Below are 20,840 nucleotides of genomic sequence, written 5' to 3' on the forward strand. Positions count from 1 at the left end.
GCCAAAATGATTTGCGATTGATAGCGGACATAAATAGGACAAACATCAATGGCATTTATTCTTTGGAAAGGCAAGCGACTAGCATCAAATACCTATCAGTGTAGAAAGTCATGTTTTAAAAAGAAAATTCGAACGCAACTAGTCATTGAATTTCGACTCTGCAGTGTTGGCCCGCCTGATGATTCAAATTGCGATTTACACTCGTCAAGTTTTCGCCCATGGCGAGTAGAGAAAGAAGTGTTGAAAATAAAGATGGCGAAGAATTATTTATCGCGTCTTGTGTGATTGTGTTAAATGAAAACATCGTGAAAGTGCTAATAAATGTCGATAGTCAGTAATGTTTATGGAACTGCGAATCGTCGCGAGTAGTTTTGACGTGATAACTAGTGAATCGTGTTGTTATTGAAAGAGCGCCGAACATGTCTACGCATATGTACCGCGTCGGAGGTAAGTTGCAGCTCTTTTTTTGCTCCCCCGACTCGAGTTTCACGAGCTAATTGATAATGTGGAAATAGCGCGAACGCATTGGACGCAAATCGGGGCCCGAATGTCCAGGTATTATGACATAGTGTGCTATCAGGAGTCGGTGCAAATATTGTGCGAAGATCCTGGAATGTAGGCTGTCTGTCACGATGTCCTCGTTCGCGGCCGCTAATGGGTCCGCTTCGGTGTGTGACGTGTCGGGTGAAGACTTATCTCCGAAGAGAATCCAATTGAAGTGACTGATTGGAGTGCGTTGGATGCGGCGAGTGGTCCTCGGCAGTGGATGCGATTGTGCGGGGACTACTCACGGTGAAAATGTTGGAGCGATTTGTGTGACGTTTTTGCAGATTCTTAAGTTAAATATTGGCTTGAACATTTTGGTCGGCGTCAAATGCTTTCAGGCGATTGGCTTGTTGCATAAACCTGGCCGGAGTGTCAGTCGGTATCTTGGAACTTTATCTCCTGTCAGTGAGTAGACGAAGCTTTGAGATACCAATTGGAAACTGGTTGGGAGATTTGCCGGCGAGCTCAATTCAGGAATGCGCGCATATTTTTCATGATAAGAGCAGCAACTTCTTGGACATGATAGCGAGCGGTTAATTAAGGTGTGCTGGTAACGTGATCGATGTCTTTGGAAATGAGCTCTCACAGAACGGCAATCTTAAGATTTTTCTTTCACATTACTTCGAGTTTTGGTTCAGACGATTTGCTCAGCGATACTATGAACTGCACACCTGGGTCATTTCTCTCTGTGATCCTATTCGAGAAGTTGGTTGTAAAGGTGAGGTTGAGGCGAAATTTGGACGCCCCCCTAAGCTACCAAACCGCCAGAAAGTGTGAAAATTTTCCATACAATACATTTAAATTTGCTACAGTCAATGATCGCAGAATTCAAACCGACTTTAGGGCGATAAAAACGAGAACGGACTCGTAAAATATTGGAAACTATGACTAAATCCTACATTTTCAATATGACTCTCAGAATTTCATTGAAATCCTTCACCATTGCCCAGATCTGCCTTGTGTTATTGCATTTGTAAGAAAGAGGAACTTACGAGAGTCCTTCAGAAATTTGCATGACACAGTGAAAAAAGTCGAGCGTTTAATGACCAATTGGCGAGGGTCACCATCGTTTTAGCTGATCGGAGGTTGCACGGTCACTGCATGTGCCGCCGACAGGACGTCGAGATCCTAAATCTATTATGTGCCTGCCAAACATTTCAAGTTGAGGGTGATCTCAATAGCCATCGGTTTCAGGAAGAAAATGCTTTGGCGCTCGTAATGAGGATTACCTGGTCGGCATTCACAACTTTGTACTTATCAATGTAGGATTTATTCCTACTCTACGGTGGATGCAATAAGCATTGTGGTCAAATACTGAATTCTGGTGGTTTCTATGCCGTGGTGGTACTGAATGTCAAAAACGCATTCAATTTCCAGCTGACGCCGAATCGAAAAGGCATTGGCTGACATACAGTGCAGGTAAAAATGATAAGACACCCCATGTTTTCCATGAAATCTTAAAATAATAAAACAATTCCAAGAAGGTGTCTATACATCCGAGATAACATAACAAAACATATCGAGTGATTGAAGAAATACGAATTTCAGGTAGGTAACAAAGATAAGACAGTAAGGAAAAATCATTTTCTGGTCATTCGGGTGTGAACATTTTACCAGTAAAGAAGACGCGGACTCAGCGTAAACCCAACCAAAATGCAACTGATGCTATTCACCACCAAGAAAAGGATACCTGAATTCGCTTTACCACGGCTAAATCAACAAAGATTGGTTTTTGCTCTAATGTGAAGTATCTGGGTGTAATCCTGGATCCAAAGCTAAATTGGAGATTGAACATAGAACTGAGGGTTAAGAAGGCCTGTATAACTTTCTATGCCTGCAAGAGAACCTTTTCAAAGGAATGGGGTCTCTGGCCGAGGATGGTTCTCAGGATGTACACCGCTGTAGTGCATCCGATCTTAACGTACAGCTCTGTTGTATGGTGGTAGGCTTTGAAGAAAAAATACAATAGGACGAAGCTTAATAGGATTCAAAGAACTGCGTGTGCAGGTGCTACTGGGGCTCTGCAATCCTGCCCGACAGATGCTCTCAATGTAGTCCTGCATCTCCTCCCCCTAAACCTCCACATTAAATATGTTGCAGCGTGCAGTGCCGTCAGATTACGTGAGTCCGGATACTAGGCAGCAAAGTGCTACGGCCACAGCAACATCCTTGATAAAATACCTCGGGAAATCTGGGTATCCCCCACAGACTATGCCACACGCAAGCTGAACTTCACGAGAAACTTTGCTGTGGACCTTCCAACCAGGGCAAAGTGGAAGACCGGCGACGTGTTGCAAGATTGTGACAATATTCTTTACTGACGGATCAAAGATGGCCTGTGGAGTCGGCGCGGAGGTTTTCTCGAATAGACACAGTGTATCCAAGTCGTATGGTCTCCAAGGTTTCGCTAGTGTATTCTAGGCGAAAGTACTGGCTATATTAGAAGTCTGTCGATGGCTGGAGGGGAATGAGCGGGCTGACGGATTGGCCAGGCAAGACTCTGCTCTTGGCAGTCCTGCTGCGAATACAGTCGGTGTTCCGCTGGCGGCTGTCGGTGGTCGAGTCCGAGTAAGATGGCGAAGGCTTACGAGCTGTGCCAAATCAAGGGGAATTTGGCCCACTTATAACATAGCCCGATCACGAGAGCTTCTGTGCCAGACGCGTGCAAATGCATTCAAGATTACGGTGGTCTGCACGGAGCACTGGCCCACAGGGGACCATGCCGCTAGGCTCGGCATACCCTACAATTCGCATTGCCGGAGCTGCGGAGAAGGAAGGGAAACCCTCATGCACTTTCTCTGCGAGTGCCCAGTTCTAGCTCGAGTCACGCTGCGGGCACTGGGTAAACCATTCTTTGGGGACTTCAGAGATTTCTAGCTGCATGGTGGGAGAGTTGTTTTCTTTGAGTGATTATTACGGGCTGGTTCTGAAGATCCGTGCCGGCTGGATTCTGCCTCCTTGCTTCCATAACAACAGTCACTGTCTTAGGAGTTTGTGGCATCAAAACGGCGCACCAAAGCACTCCTCGGAGCAGCCACTGATACCTACCCCTACCCTACGAATATATGACAAAGGTGAGCCCATAGCGGAAATTGCTCGGATTACAAAGCGCAGCAGATGTGCCGTCCGTAATGTTATTCGGAATCCCGAAAATTACCTGAAGAAAGTGTGTACAGGGCGTCCAAGGGCGGTAAGTCCTCAGTCTGAACGGAGGATTATTAGATTAGCATCCAATTCTACGTTAACTTCACGGTAAATTCCGGGCAAGGCAGGCGTTAATAATGCCATTAGATTATCGCACGAGCAAAGCATCCAAAGTGCCGCAAATTACAGAGAAAACCACCTCTCACAGAAAAGCATAAATTGGTCAGAATGGCTTTTGCAAAAAATCACTTGTGTTGGAACAAAAAATTGCGCGGTGTAATTTTCACAGACGTTAAAAAATTTAACCTTAACGGACCCGACGGTTTCAGCTATTATTTCCATGATTAAAGAAAGGAAGAGAGAGTGTTAAGCAAAAGACAGTTTGTTGGCGGAAGTGTAATGGTTTGGGCTGCTATTGGACACAATGGGCGGTCAACTATTCGATTTTTAAGTGGGAAAATAGACAGCTCCGGTATGTGCAAATGCGGCGTGAGGAATTTAGTGGCAATTTGGGAGGAATCGCAGATCGACCGTTCATTTTCCAGCAAAATAATGCTGTTATTCATAGTGCAAAGGCCGTTAAGCAGTATTTTCAGCAGCAACACACCGATGTCCTCGATTTTCCAGCGAAGTCTCCTGACTTAAATATAATCGAAAATTGTTGGGGGCAGCTGGTTCGAACCGTTTATGCTGAATCAAAGCAATTTGAAGACGTAAACGAATTAAAAAACGCTATTATTTCTGCATGGGGTCAAATTTACCTAAAAGAATGATAGAAATTATAAAAAAGAAAGGAGGCTCAATTTTAATATTAAATTACTACAGGGAAACACCAGGTAATTACTCAGGAGAATGCAATTACGTCCAGTTATCTGAGATGCATACACAGCTTCTTGGAATTGTTTTATTATTTTAAGATTTCTTGAAAAACATGGGGTGTCTTGTCATTTTTACCACCACTGTAGGTGTTCCTGGATATTTCGCGCGTCTATTCGAAAATCTGTGGTACCGGACGGATGAGGGTCCTAAAGAGTATATCATCATGGCGGAAGTACCACAGAGCTCGGGACTGCGTCTACGATTGTAGGCTTTGCCGTCGCGGTTTTATCAGGTTGGGTACCATTTGTGAGACACTACTTCAATTTGAAAATTAATAAGCTCTTCGTTTTTAGTGTTATTGTATTTTATTTCTGTTTGACGTACCTTTTACAATTATTTAGAGCGACAAAATTTAGAAAGTGTTAATGAAAATTTAGAATTTATGCAATATTATTTATTAAATCATGATCATTTTGAAAAGGAAGAGATGAAACAAATAAAACAAAAATTTTCGTATTTGAAGTCAGAATTCAGACGAAGGTGGCTAACGGTACAAAACAAAACTGATTTATTTGTTAAGGAAAATCAAGATTGGCTTGTGGCGTGCAATTCGATCTATTAGAGGCTGTAACGAGTCAAGTAAGAGAACTAAAGGAAGAAAAACTGAAGAGTTGATTTTGCCGTTTTGATTTATGCTAGAAAAATCAAGTTATTCAGAAAAGGCAGAACAAATGAGTCTAAAGTAGTTGAGAATTTTACCAGTTCTCCCAGTAAATCGAAGAAATATAGCAAAGCATATTCGAAAACATTGAATGTTAATGCAAAGCAGTTGTTATCTTTGCATGCTCTATCTATGATAGTTGAGGGTGGTCTTATGAAATCGTCCGGAGTACTAATAAACCTTACTATTAAACAAAGGAAACAACTAATTCAAGAGGACTTTAGCAAAAATTTAAGGTATTTTGGTTGATATTCTGAAGCCCGTACTTGGAAACACCAAATCCAATAATTGCGTCCGAGATCCAATTAAATATTGGTCAACATGTCATATATCGTTTTAAAACTATATCTTCTGGCCATGAAATTAACTCCAAAAGGTTCTCCGAGTACACCATGGAAACTGCTAAACTCCATGTTCACTTGCATCCATGATATCCGATGTTTCCAAGAGTGCACAAAATTCTTGTTTTCGATGCAATTGCAATTGAAAAGGCTTTACTAGCAATTGGTCAATTTTCCGAAGAAGCAGGAGAAACAAGAAATAAACATTTTCGTCTGTATCGCGCTAATTTTTCACAAAAAAAAACCTCAATAACTTCCTGCTATCAGACGTATTTTGACGGGAATGAGACAATGCCCCAGGAAGGAATCAATGCCTCGGTCGAACGAAACTTAAGCGATGCTGGTCCTTTGATCCACTGTCTGTCTGTCTGTCACACGCAATTTTCTCTAAAAGGGCTAAACTGATCCGAACGAAATTTGGTGAGTCACATAAATTTGCGTGCGTCCATACATGTAAAGGGGAATGTAAACATTTTTTTCATCGATTATAGTGTGTTTCTTTTTTGGCTTTTTTTCGGTTATTTGCATATCAGTCTTAATTACTCGAGAGAGACATGTGCGGGAAGTAACCAATATAATAGACATGTGTGTACCTGATTACCAGCTGTTTTTAATTTATGTACGTACTTTTGTACACGGAGTAAAGTGGAAATGCGTGAAGATGCCTAAGATAAATTTATACATACGATATTAGACAATGTTTGGTTATTTAGGATGAACACAGTAGTTATGTCGTTGATGTGTATGCACATATGTGTATCTTAAAGCTTGGAAAAATATTGTGGAATATTTTGTGTCCTTAGCTACATATGCACAACTCTCACTATGCACGAGTTGCTCACATAAGATGAACACAAAACTTTTTGGCTGAAGCGCCGAGCTTCGGGTATTCCGACTTGGCATGCGTTCCATCCTTCAACGCAATCTCGACAGTGGCTGGCTTTGCACTCAATGCTGACTCTTATCCTAGCCTTATTGAGCCAAATACTTAGCCTGTCCGATTGTCCTAGCATCCATATTAGGAACCTTTTAGTCTGTCGACCGAATTGAACCAATATCTGATGGCAGTTTCACTCTAACTAGCTTGATATTTCCTTCTGTTACATTGCTTGGAATACCACAATAGATACCGTTGACGTCTTCCATCTCTGCTTTTCTATTCATGGTATTGTTAGTTTCAATAGTTAGTTAGAATCTGGCAAATGTCAACTTTTGACAAGAGACCAAATTATCTTATTTGGCTATCTGAATCGCTCCCACTTTGCCTTTCAGAATAGTTTTAATAGGGTATGATGTGATGCCAAAAACGCCCCGAAACTCTTCGGTGAGCTAATCTAGCAACGTGCGAAGGAAATTCATGTTACTAAATGATGTCGATGTGGTATACCTTGTCACGGAAGAGCTTTAAAATAATCGTAAGCCTTTGGATGGTCCAAGTTAAGCTTCTGTAGGCTCAGTACTATTTGAAAGATGGTACGAGGCGTTTTCGCCCATACAAATGGCGCCGCCTTAACAATGGGTAAACACAATTTCAAGTCGTGTAATCGTCAATGCCGAGCACTGAAAAAAGTACAATGGCGATGTTATTGCTACAGTGAGGATGACACCGGCTGTCACGAATTATAACGGGTATGCCACCTGTAAATTAGTGACAACTCTCTAAAAAAGTGTGCCGAGAAATTACTGGGGCTTTTCGCAACTGTGCCAGGCGACGATTACTACGGCCACATTTGGATTCTATTGGTTGATAAGCAAATACTATCGGCTTCTAAATAGGGGAATTTCTTTAAATGGAAGCAGGTAGAAACTATATACCGCACCTTGTTATTGTCGATGCACAAGAGCACACAAGGTAGATCTCCTTTTCTTCGGAAAAACTCAGAGCGCCTCACATGCTTATGATAATTTGAGCGAAAATTTCAGATAGTGAAATTTTGACTGTATTAAAAGCGAAGGAAAGCGTACTTATTAGTAATTTCATATTATGTAACCCAATTTGTGTCCTTCATGATAAAATTTACAAAAAACAACAACTTTTTTTCATGCAAAAAAAATGATTTACAGAATTTTGCGCCAATCAGCAATTAGCATATTTGAAAACCTCAAATGACTTACAAATTTAAAGTCTATTTCATTGAAGCTATGTTCATTCTCCGCTAAAACTACCAAAACAAATGTATGTCGTCTAAACGAAACTTGTCCATATTTGCCACATAGAAAAGTGAAATTACTTGTATTTATACAGCAATATCGATATAATACAGCAATATCAATATAATACCAAAACCGGATCAGATCAAAAGAGTCGATGTTGAGCATTTTTCTTTTCTACTTTCAGATTATGTTTACTTTGAGACATCTTCGGCTGCTCCTTATCAAATTCGTCGCATAGAAGAACTGAACAAAACACCATCAGGAAATGTGGAGGCGAAAGTTATGTGCTTTTATAGGCGGCGAGATCTACCGAACCACCTCATTCAGCTGGCCGATAAGCACCAAAGTAAGACCCTGTAACATTTCTTCCAGACTAACGCAAATTAACAATCAATGTCGTTACGACCTTCTTAATTGCTCAGTGTCTACATCCGATGATCCTTCAGTTACTATGAAATTGAAGAAAGCATGGCTAAGAACGCCAGTCGGAGATGAACAATTAGCTCAACCTATTGTAGATCCCCTGATAGGTAAACTGCGTAGTTCAGAATAGTAGTTGTAGTAGTGAAATTCGGATTTATGTAGTTAGTTCCCAGGTGAAATTCAATATTCTCTTAATGTGTTGAATTCTAGCGCCTATAGACGAAGAGCGTACGAGTCCGAACGGTTCTATAGGATCAAATAGCGACAAGGGCGAAATATTAAACACGAAACAACGTCACCAAGTCAAACATCGAGAATTGTTTTTATCGCGCCAAGTCGAAACACTGCCCGCAACACATATTCGTGGAAAGTGTTCGGTGACGCTTCTGAACGAAACGGAGTCATTAACTAGTTATCTGAACAAAGAAGTGAGTCGTAAAGTTCAATCCAAATCGTTCACAGAAATGAGAAGTTGAGAAACTAAGCATCTGTTTTGTACTTGTTTTCAGGATACGTTTTTCTATTGTTTAGTGTTCGATCCGAATCAAAGAACGTTATTAGCTGATAAGGGTGAAATTCGCGTGGGAAATCGCTACCAAACAGAAATAACGCCTTTACTAAAAGAAAACGAATCGGATGGCCGTGATATAGAAAATTTAGAGACATTAGTATGGACACCAAATCATTCGCTTAGCGATCGAAAAATTGATCAATTTCTGGTAGTGTCAAGATCAGTTGGTACATTTGCCAGAGCATTAGACTGTAGTAGTTCAGTAAAACAGCCTTCGCTTCACATGTCAGCGGCAGCTGCGAGTAGAGATATAACTTTGGTGAGTATTCGGGGAGTCTGCGGTAAAACCAATTATGTGAATTTCACTCTATCCCATTGCTTCAGTTTCATGCCATGGATACTTTGCACAAGCATAATTATTCTGTCGAGGAGGCAATGTGTGCGCTGGTGCCGTCAAGTGGACCTGTACTGTGTCGCGACGAAATGGAAGAGTGGAGTGCATCGGAAGCTAATCTGTTTGAAGAGGCTTTAGATAAGTATGGAAAGGATTTCAATGACATACGCCAGGACTTTGTGAGATATAAATTGTTCACACTTAAGTGCCCCAATCTCACCCTGAATATCTTATTTTACAGCTTCCGTGGAAAACGCTAAAGAACATTGTTGAATATTACTACATGTGGAAAACAACGGATCGATATGTACAGCAAAAGCGAGTGAAAGCAGTGGAAGCGGAATCGAAACTGAAACAAGTTTATATTCCGAATTACACGAAAAATGCCCCGCCAGCTGTCAACGCGCCAAAAGGAATGTACAATGGAAACTCAAATCTGAATGGGGGCGGCGATCCGATCTGTTTAAGTTCGAGCGGTAAGCCTTGTGAATCTTGTTCCACAATGCAATCGCCACAGGTAAAAGATATAAAGTTGTTTGAAAATGCTCAGGATAACATGTTGTTCCCATCAGTGGTACACGTGGGGTCCAGCGAATTTGAACTATCGACTTTGTCATAATTGCTGGCATTATTGGAAGAAATATGGCGGTCTAAAGACAGCATCACGACTTATCGAAGGTGACGCGGAAATACTGAAAAAGAAAGCCGCTGGGGAGGTAGAAGATGAAAAATTAAACGAAATGTCGAATCGACAACAGCATAGGTTTGTCACTTTAAAATGTTTCCGGAGAAGCATTTAATAATTTCGTTGTATTTAGGTGTGTAAGTTGCGGAAAAGATTTTAAATTAAAAATTCATTTAGCTCGACATTATGCTCAAGCGCACGGTATAGCTATAAGATCAGGATCTCCAAGGCCAATAATGAAAACTAGAACAGCTTTCTATTTGCACACAACGTCCGCAACTCGTTTAGCTCGTCGTCTTTGTAAACATATTATCAAACCGAGAAAGGCTTCACGCCAACCATGTTACGCTATCAATATTCAGGCTGTTAAGCAAGAATGTAAGAAATTTAGTTAAATTATTTCAAAGGAACTGTATTCAATCCTCCCATCCTTTTTAGTTTCTACCCATATGACTGGGAAGGTTCAAACGGATATGCAACATATGCTTTCGCTAAAGAAAAAGGATCGCGGCAGTGTGACCAGAATAGCTAATCGTCTTGGTAATCCGGGACCTGGACCAAATGAATGGTTGGTGCTGACGTTGAAGGAAAACCTTCCGAAGCCGGAAAAAATTGCATTTCCCAAACCACCGACAGCAGCTGACGGAAGTTTAGTTTATGAACGAGTCCCCAATAAATTAGACGTTGAGAAGGAGAACACAGTAAACGCACCTACTGCCAAGAAAAGAACCTACGATGAAACAAATGGTACCGAGGGTGAGTTCCAATCATAAAAATCTTTAATATTGGATTGACTTTTCTATGCAAAATTTTCTTTTACAGGTTCACCAATAACTTGTCCACCGACCAAACGACCAAACAAAGATCCAATGCCATCTCATCGACCGAGCCCTGAACAATATGCTGCAATGATGGCGGCGGCAGCAGCTGCTGGTCAGCCACTGCCAAGGCATCACGTAAGGGACCAGAATTCAGAATTACTTGAAAATTCCAGTGAATAAGTTTTTTTTTTTAAACTTCTAGCTTAATGGAAAACCGAAAATAGCACAAATGGCCAGAAGTGGATCTGGTAGAAAACAGGTAATAAGTTGGATGGATGCACCAGATGACGTTTATTTTAGAGCGACAGAGTCGAGCCGGTAAGTTAATTTTGATATATTCAATTGAGGGTGAATGGTAGTGGGTGAATCACTTATTTTGAAAATGCACTTCTGGCTAGGTGGGGAGACTTTGGAGATGGAAATATTTTTCGTATTTATATCCTTCTTTGCATTTACATCCTTCATAATAAACTCAGACCACAACGATAAAACTAAAAACTGCGTGATTCAGATTCTTGTAGCAATACTTCGAATTCTTATGTCCCTTCAGTTTAATTTGAAAATTCAATTGATTCGCGCCAGGTGGGAATTGAGGCGTGAGCAACCCAGAAATTGTCTCTTCTATCAGTACCGAATTTGGATTTAGTTCATTAATCATTCTTAGGATCTCTTCCGTGTTCAGCGGAGCAGTGGTACGCTGTTGAGCAGTAAAGTCGGGACTTTGTGCTTTAAATCCTTCATATTGGACCGAATGTCACCGTTAAGTATTGGTTGATGTAATCATCATCCATCAGCCGATGACGAACAGCTGAAGAGGTAGAAGGAACATTTCACCACGATTCTGAATCGTATAATATGCGGTGAAGTTTCATCTTTTGGGGATGATATGGCAAACTGCTGCAGCATGCAGATTCCGACTGTTTGTTCAAATATAAGTGAAATTATCTTGCAATCGACGCGGCCTTGGCTCTCCCTGCAGAGCTAACACTTCCACTCATTCGAAAATTCTCGCTATTTGAGATTTGCCGTTAAGATTTCGAAGAAGGGTAACCATCTTGAGTGTCGCCGCTAAACTGTTTTTCTTCGATTTTGGGAAACCTTTCGTAGGCGTAAGCAGGAATACGCATTTCAAAAAAACCAATAGCCATTATCATGGCGTAAAATATCTAGAACTGCATCTAGGTAAAATCTTGGAGGAATTTGGAGTCCAAAGTGAAGAACTTCAGGGTTGTATTTTGTTACCGATTTTTTTTTTCTCGTTTTCGGTAACCCTTTACAGGCTGCCTTGGTTGGTGGAGGGCTTCGGACGATGTCGTCTTCCCTCAGATACTTCGACTAAAATGATGATGATGGTTACGAAGACGCAAGCACAGTCAGACTGAAGATAAACCCTAGCGGAGCCAAAGTTCTGACTTGTCCCTGCATTCTCCTTATTTATATTAATGGACAGAATATCGAGACCTTTGAGCAGTCTGCCGACTTTGCTAACAAATATCGTTCGACGTAACTATAGTGCTTAATACGCTTTCGATGTTTGATCTAAAATCTGGAAATGCAAATATCTCAACACCAATATCAAGTTGAAATACTATTTGAGAATGGCCTGCGGATGGGTCGCGGTAAAATTAGATGGAACGGTGCAGATATAATGCAAGTTTCTAGGAAAATCATGGTGGAATATTTCCAGGAAATGAGAGCGTACGCGCCATCGTGGTTGAAGTGCTATGTCCCATATAAAGAATTATGGCAACCACATAAAGTCCATAATTTTTGAGTCGTCGTGGTTGGTGCTCCGGGTACTATCTCCTTCGTCTTGCAATCTACTAATGGCTTAAGTAGGAAAGTTTAACTAGACCTTGAAAATTCGTCCTGGTAAAATGTATTTTGCAGTCGCTTCTACTTTCACGCATCCTAAAGTGTTGGTAGGACTGGGAAAGCCGCATTAGAATGGTGTCTAAAGCTGATCCCGTCTTATAGTTAATGAATTTACGACGCTTAAAAAGTTAGTCGAACTATTGAATTTTATGATGATTGGTGTTTGATCTCAAGGAAGCGTTAGAACGGGTTACCAATAATTATTGCGAAGGCCTGCGTTAGCAATTGAGATGTCAGAGGAATTTATATACGTATCCTCAATGCAAGCAGAAGTGTTGTAGCTCAGTGGGCCTTCAGGACTTATCTGCCATCGTTATCTAGGTCTGAAGAATTGCCTCTGTCACGATTGCCGACATAATCGGAATGTGTTAGAAGCGTAGCGAATACAAGACTTTCCTTGCATTTGCCAAGGACCTCGAAAGATTCTTTTGTCCAAGTGATAGATGCCTTCTGATCCTGAAGCGACTAGCATCTATTCTATGCAAGCCTAGCAGAAGTTGGTACCTCAGACTAACTAATTGATGGATCTTTGAAAGTTTGCGCTGTATAAACGGGAATTTAAAGAGGTCGACAGGTGTTAAAATTATAGTTTTGGTCATATCTTCTTTTGCAACATCAAACTGCTTTGAACCGACGTGTCTTGTCGGTCCTTGTAGGCGCGCTCCTTTAGTTGTTCAGAAGATCTGTTTATTTCGAAGCTTATCTGTCAAATCGGGAAAACGGTCTACCGGATATCGATCTTGAAAAGTCTGTCTTTGGATTGTGCGATTATCTGGATATGACTACCAATCGTTGTCCTTTTTAGGGGCCATGTATACCGAAAGGCACCAGGTAGTCTCCCAAACACAATCTCAATATGGTTTCGAATTCTAATGTTGAGAATTCGAAACCATATGGGGCCAAACAATGCGATTTTCCTGAATACTTGTTTAGCTTTTTTTCGGGCTACCGTTGGGTCAGAGATTTGAGGAAATTTCAACGGGAGTTCATTACATTTGATGTTTTCAATGATTGTATTGATTGGCGAAGTGCATTCTGTAATTTATTGCATTGCATATATTGCGAGGCGAATGAGTCCGCCAAAGCATAGCGTGGTGATTCAAATAGTTCATGCTGATTTTTATCGTTATTGGCGGAAAGTACGTAATTTTCGCGTTTCTTTCGGGTATACGCTAGTACACGTACCAGTCCGCGTTTGTAGTGATTAAAAAGTCCAAGTGAAAAGCGCAATCTATGATGAAAAGGTAAAATAATAGGCATGAGGGTTAGTGTAGTAGTAGTAGTAGTAATCATTGCTGGCAGAGCCTCGGTTCCTAGAACGAGGTCACTGTTGCTGGTGAGAATATTCTTAATTGCTCTAGACAAATTCAACGTTGAAGCAAGCCTCGAGCCCTTGAGTTGACCTTTGTATAAGTTTCGATGTAGTTGCTTTCCCGAAAGTCACAATTGCGTCTGCCAGCTCTGCGACTTTATAAAACTATGTCATTTTTTACGTTGCCAGGATCGTTTGCGCGACAGAATATAGAAACGTAGATAGGGTAGTTTTCGATCGCCTATGACTTCTCGTTGGAGGGATTTTTGGGATTTCTCATTTAGAATCTATTGATTACATCCTTGATCACTTGGTAATGTCTTTTGCTTTGGTTTGAGGATGACTTTGCGCCCGCTATTGGATGTTCAATACGCCAAGTCCAAAACACCAATCTCCAATTTTTAGCGATTTATGAATGCCAATGTTATCGGTTTCGAATACGAAAGTTGACATTGGGTTCCAATAATTGTATTCAAAATATGTCTTAAATGTTTCCTGTGCTTGGGCAATAGTAGATGGTATTGCTATTGTGGTTAAAAATGCTGTTGTTGCTGGAGATGTTCTTCATACAAGCGAAGTTTTCCTTGTCAATGGCGATCTGTCCCCTCCGGTAGACTGTGTTCATCTTTCTTTTTATTGCGTTTTTTGCATTACTTTGCCGAGATTTACATTACCCATAATTACATCGAGTCATCAATTATTGTAGGATAGGGAATGGGCAAACTGACACAATTTAACACGAGATAAATTAATATTCATTCTGTGCTAAATTGGAGGTCCAAGAAGAAACTGTACTGTGGTTCTACATAGTAATAGTACGCGGAGAGTCGATACTGCCTTTAGAGTCTCGTGCCCTACTAAGTACAGCAAAAGGACCCTGCCACCGTGGTGGAGTTAAGATCTCTCCAGCCTCAGGAAGCTGACCAGAGAAATCTTCAACACCTGCTACAATCAAAAATACTGGCAGTCATAGAAGTACAAGTCGGCCATCTGTCCAAAGAACATAAGAGCCCATCCTTTCTTAAAAAGTCGGAAAGCTTCTGGACGGAATCTTCTAGCGAAACCTTGGAGGTCCTGGTTCAAACGCACTTTACCGCCAGCGAGGAGGACTGTGAGTCAGAACCTTGCTTGCAGGGTTTGTGCGAGCCTATCACATTGGTAATTACCGAGGATAAAATCGGCTGGGCTATAAACAGCTTCTCCACATATAAGTGGTTTTCATACCGAAAGCGGCCAGGCGCAGTCGTTAGTCCGCGAAGGACTTTCGGAAAATCAGCCTGACCTCTTTCGTGCTGAAGATCCTAGAACGCGTCCTGGGCATTCACTTAAGGACGATTATGGAGAGAACTTCCACATTAAATACGTTGCAGCGTACAGTGCCGTCAGACTACGTGAGTCCGGCTGCTGAGCAGCGAAGTCCTACGGCCACAGCAACATCCTAGACGAAGTACTTCGGGAAATCTGGGCATTCCCCACGGACTATGCCACAGGGAAGCTGAACTTCACGAGAAACTTTGCTGTGGACTTTCCAACCAGGGCAAAGCAGAAGACCGGCGTGTGTTGCAAGGTTATGACACAGTATTTTTACGGACGGATCAAAGATGGCCTGTGGAGTCGGCGCGGGGGTTTTCTCGAATACACACAGTGTATCCAAGTCGTATGGTCTCCCAGGTTTCGCCAGTGTATTCCAGGTGGAAGTACTGACGATTTTGGAAGTCTGTCGATGGCTGGAGCGAGATTCTAGTCCCAAGCGTAACAGCCATTCTGACTGAGAGCCAAGCGGCCATCAAGACCTTGTACTCAGCGACGACATCTTCCAGGCTGGCGGGGCAGTGCAGAGACGCGCTGAACCGTCTGGGTGGCATGCTCAAGGTCAGTCTCCTTTGGGTTCTCGGGCATAGGAACACAGAGGGGAATGAGCGGGCTGACGGATTGGCCAGGCGAGACTCTATTCTTGGCAGTCATTCTACGAATACAGTCGGTGTTCCACTGACGCCGAGTCTACTTGCACTACCTAGCAGCCGCGGGCCTTAGATGGCGAAGGCTTACGAGGTGTGCCAAGTGAAGGAGAATTTAGCCTGCTTATAAAACATAGCTCGATAACGAGAGCTGCGGAGAAGGAAGGGAAACCCTCATGCACTTTCTCAGCGATTGCCCAGCTCCAGCTAGAGTCAGCCTACGGACACTGGGTAAATCACTCTTTGGGGACCACAGAGGGATTTCTAGCTGCAGGGTAGAAGAGCTGCTTTCTTTCGTGAATGCTACGGACTGGCTCTGAAGATCCGAGCCGGCTGGACTCTGCCTCTCTGCTTCCATGACAACAGTCACGGTCTTAGGAGTTTGTGGCATCAAAACGGCGCACCAAAGCGCTAATTGGGTTCCTCGGAAGGGCCACTGATACCTACCTACCTCTACGCGGAAAAGTAATCGTTATCACTCAAACAAGATTGCACTGACTAAGGTGGGAAACGCTGAAAACGATATTTCCGACAGAAATTTTGGGAAGAAAGTATGCGGTAGAAAAGTAACGATTGGGTCAGGAATAATAGGCTTTCTTCCCTTTGAGTAAATGATGTCTAATGGAATGCGCCGTCAAATCCGTGTTTTTTGAAGTTCACCATTTGTTCAGTTGAACTTGTTAGTTATAGATTTGCGGGATTTCCATAATTATTAAAAAATCATTTTTTTTTTTCAGGAAAGCACGTAAAGCCTTATCACTGGCTGAATTAAGACGTGCTGCTCGAAAACCTTGGAGAAATCTGCCTGTGGCGATTCCGCCAATAGTATCTGCTCCCAGTGATTTGCAGGTTGTGATATTAGACTGACCCGAACCTCAGCCGCACCCATACACAATGGATGCCCTTTTGAATACCTGAAAAAAAGCACATTTTAGTGATTAATATCCGGGATAGTGTTTAATTTTTTATATATAATATAAATGTATTTATTTAAATTAAATAGTACTTATCTCCATAACTAGCTTGTTTTCCACGCCGGCCAAATGTTTGAGTTGATAGTTGAATTCTTTGCGTTAACGCTGAAGAACTCCACTGAATTTCCAATAGCAATACAGTTACTTGCTTAAGCGGCTTCGATTGACTACCAGCGGCCTGCCAGCGTGCAATTGTTCCCTCGGTAGAAGATTGCAATTATCAATTTAACCACATTTGCTGTGAAGCTAATCAGATACATAACAGTGCGGTTAATACAAAAGTCAACCTCTTGGTAATCTAATCGTCAAGGAATTTCGGTTAACAATATCAATTTTAACATACACAACATGAAAAACACAAAAAAAAAAATAAGAAACATTTTTTACATAATCTTACCCGTAAATTACACATAGGACTTTGTTTCTCGTATGAATCGAACTAAAACTACGTAAATATACATATAAAAATTTGAAACAGCATTAATTGTATTAAAAGAGAAATGTGTAATGGAAGGAGGAAAATGGATTCATATTGAATTTATTTTTAAATGAAGCATATTTAGGTCAAACTTAATTTTAAAAATTTTGTAAAGAGTTATCAGCAAGAAATTATAGTCATTTTAGTGTACAAGTCAAACTTTCTTAAACTGTACAGATCTACTGGATAATATTATTCGTAATATTAAACTTAGAGAGAGGGTTCTTGAGAGAATTGGTTAAGGATGAGAACCAGCAACAGAAAATAAATTTAGCAATAAAATATGTTTTATAAATACTAGCTTTAAGATGTTTAGATAATATTTTAAAGTCTTTAATGTAAAAAAGGAAATAATATAATGTTTAAACTCCAATGTGATTGTACTTTACTTGACAACGAAAAACTAGAGTTTTCTTGTAATTAAGGGGTTAAGAAATATAACTTTATCAGTTCTCAGAAACTAGTTATTGAACAAATTCCAACAGCTTGAGTTAAAACGTTTAAGTAGAAGGCGAAGTCAGGATCCGAGCTTGCACCAACTGTTGACATTTCACAGCCAATAGAGGACTTCCATCAAAATCATGTATTTTATTTTTATTTTTTGCAAATAGAAACCCCAACCTTCGCACGCACTACAGGGGTACGACGTCTTCCATGTATGGAGAATTAAACAATTGCAGAATTTACAATCATGACGTCTTTTGTGGATACTGTATTGGACATGTATGCATATGTATGTTTGGGTCGAGGTGGAGCTTGGGTGATAATTAACCGCTTTTGTGTTGTGCCGATTTCAAAATAAAGTCTTTATGTATCATGTTATCTCAATCTTTCGATATGAAGAAGAATAGAGCCTTGTCCATTACAATTACTTCATAATTAAGAATGGTCTCTGTGAGTGATGTATTTATTTTCCATTTGCTGGGCTCTATTCGAATCAAAGTACCAAGGCTGCTCAGATGAAATCTTCCTGCCCCGTTGTACCCAATGTAAGGATATACAGTATTATTCTGACATCTCGCTAACGTGGTACAATATTTGAATAAGATTAATAGTACGGAGTTGATTGACAGTTAGCTGAGAGTGCTGGCCTTCGTCGTTCGGTTAGTTACATGGCTTCCAGTAAAATCCAGACAACAGGATCGAATTGAATGTTTTCGGCAAGTACCAAACGTAATTTGAGAAGAAAATGAAAGTTTTAGTACTAGACCAATGTGTAATTTTAGTTAGTACTGTGTATTATAAATGTAGAAAAAAAGATTACAGTTTACCATTTTCTTCAGAACTATCAACAAACTCATAATTCGACAGTTTTAGTATCTTAAGCTCGCCATTTACGTTCAGTTTGGCCTATCAATTACACCTGAAGAGTCCGTATTTGACTAGCGGAAGTCACGTGTATGGAATGCAGTTGGTCTGTCAGTTTCGACTGTTCAGGCGAATGAAAAATAATTCGGCCAACCGGCCAGACATGTTTCTTTAGGATGTGGGGAGGATCTCATATTTGTTTATGCTGTGAGCGCGAATTTTCAGTTCAACTGGTGCCTGGGCTAATTGCGGGCTCTTCCGGCGTAGGTGGCAGGCCGAACTGGGCGCGGATAGCGGGCTTTAGGGTACTACCTCATTTTTAAGGTTTTGTGTAAAACAAAACCTTATTAAAATCGGTTTACTGTCTGTCTGTATGTCACTTGCATTTTTCTCAGAGACTGTAGCAGCGATTGATACCAAATTTGGTGAGAAGGTGGGAACTGTGAACGCTCATGCATACAATGAATTACATCCTTTTACGCCGAATTTAAGGGGCGTGTAATTCTTTCAGCTCCCGAAGGACCCACTGAGTATTGAATTCCGAATGGCATTTCCTTTCCCTTCTATTTCATGATTAACTTACGTAAACTTCTCAATATTTAACGAAGTAACAGAAATCAACCTACCCCAATTCGAACTATTATACAACTGTGTTGCGAAACGTGCATTGGATCGCTTTGGAGGATGAAGGAGTTTTTTGGATAGGACTGTATTTCTGCTATTATATTACGACACTTACATAAAAAAACAAGCTGCACGGGAAACATAATTATCATCTACAGACAATATCCACTGCGATAAAAAGTGAAAAAGGAAAGAGCCTGAAGTAGGCACCGGACATGGATAAAGAGTCTTGACGCGGAGGAGACGCAACACAAAGAAAAACAGGTCGATGAACAGTTTTCCAAGATAAAAAACAAACATCCAACAAGGACCTTCAGGAGCGAGAACAGGAGGCATCCATCTAAATAAGAATTTCGTGAATTTTTCCAACTTTTCGGAGCATGAAATTCAAGTGTATGTTTTTTTCAATATTACTTAAAAAAGCATATCTCCTGCATGATTTGAGATAATGCGTCAAAAAAATCCGGTTTTCCTCTTTCCATGTAATATGCCTTGCAACGAATATCGTTGTGCTTGCTTGCTGCTTGTTTTCATCCATTCGCAGGGGAGAGATTGACTCCTGTGCTGCTTAGTCTGGCATTCTCGAAGGTTAGTAGTTAGATGTATTAACTGTTATGAATTCCTGAAAGCTGAGTGAAATTATGCGGTGTTTCCAACGATTAATTATTTGAAATAATAAAAACTTGTTGTTTCTTTTTCGTTGGTATGAATATTTATTCTTGCAAATATCGATATTTCGGGAACCACTTGTTCCCTTCATCAGTTCTAACAACTTGAAGGGAACAAGTGGTTCCCGAAATATCGGTATTTGCAAGAATAAATATTCATACCAACAAAAAGAAACAACAAGCTTTTATTATTTCAAATTGCTGAAAGCCTCTTGGATTTGAAGACTTCTACTGCCCACGTAACCGAGCCTGACTAGTGCAGAAATACGCAAATGCCTGTTGATGGGACATTTTAATTAAGCCGTACTTAGGTGATCCCCGGACCTGCATCATCATCTCAGCTCTTTGGGATAGCTGGATGATTTGATTTTGACAACCCCCCCCCCCCCCTCAATTCCGTCAATTACACAATAGTACACCCTTGCATCCATGCAAAATATTCATGAATAGATATCAAAAATTAAGGCAAAGGCAGCAATTATTCAAATGCATCTCTGAAAAAAGGAGAATTGCAATAACTCTCATAACTCGCTACTGGATCATCTGAAATCAAAGTTGTTTCATTATATGATCGCTTTCACCAGGTATCGCTGGGTGAGATTTTCGAAATTTCAATTTTTCACGTTTTTGGGGACATTTTGAAGTGAAAAATGCAATTTTTGCGGAAAAAATGCGACTACTTTACTATTGCAAAATAAAGCATTACCTCGTAAATTATGTAGAGAAAGAATTTTACAGTTAGGAGGGACATCGACTTTGAAAGCATGAGTTGTGGGAAAAACGCCTTGAAGTTTTGAATACTAAAAAATTGCGGGTTTTATCCGCTTAGCTCACACTGAATCATTGATGCTGAGTCCATAAAGGATGTTGCCATCATCCATGAGGCTTAAGGCATCTTCTTGTTCTTGTCTACGACGAATCCTCCCTTTTTTAATCTGTTTTTCAGTTTCTGGCCCCGCTCGACTTATCACGCCCATTCATGGACGCCTTGTATGAAGGTTAGTAAAGCAAAGAGCCTTCGTTGAAGACGTTGCCACATAAGCTGCAATCTCAACGATGTGAAGGGTTCCACTCAAGTGCTTTG

At 40.9% G+C, this 20,840-nt stretch overlaps 1 protein-coding gene across 2 annotated transcripts; it reads left to right on the forward strand.

The window, feature by feature from the left end:
- The first annotated feature begins 204 nt into the window (after positions 1–204).
- On the forward strand, positions 205–17,529 carry LOC119659646 (metastasis-associated protein MTA3). Of its 2 annotated transcripts, XM_038067848.1 has the most exons (13): positions 206–447; positions 7,910–8,071; positions 8,148–8,255; positions 8,359–8,576; positions 8,658–8,978; positions 9,044–9,232; positions 9,295–9,570; positions 9,626–9,816; positions 9,872–10,116; positions 10,177–10,494; positions 10,561–10,694; positions 10,762–10,877; positions 16,442–17,529. In XM_038067848.1, exons 1-13 carry the CDS (start codon positions 420–422, stop codon positions 16,569–16,571), a joined length of 2,436 nt encoding a protein of 811 aa, XP_037923776.1. In that variant the 5' UTR covers positions 206–419; the 3' UTR covers positions 16,572–17,529. The 2 variants fall into 2 exon arrangements, with proteins under 2 accessions (XP_037923777.1, XP_037923776.1); XM_038067849.1 differs by lacking the exon at positions 8,148–8,255 and having other exon boundaries at positions 205–447.
- Positions 17,530–20,840: the final 3,311 nt, after the last annotated feature.

Source organism: Hermetia illucens, chromosome 6 (assembly GCF_905115235.1).
Source record: "Hermetia illucens chromosome 6, iHerIll2.2.curated.20191125, whole genome shotgun sequence".
NCBI classification, from domain to species: Eukaryota; Metazoa; Arthropoda; class Insecta; order Diptera; family Stratiomyidae; genus Hermetia; species Hermetia illucens.

Bases quoted from the DNA above. Each gene is read 5' to 3' on its own strand.
- LOC119659646 (XM_038067848.1), top strand. From the start codon at position 420: ATGTCTACGCATATGTACCGCGTCGGAG. The intron at 8,072-8,147 runs GTAAGACCCTGT...TTAATTGCTCAG, and splicing joins GCTGGCCGATAAGCACCAAA to TGTCTACATCCGATGATCCT. The intron at 8,979-9,043 runs GTGAGTATTCGG...CCATTGCTTCAG, and splicing joins CGAGTAGAGATATAACTTTG to TTTCATGCCATGGATACTTT.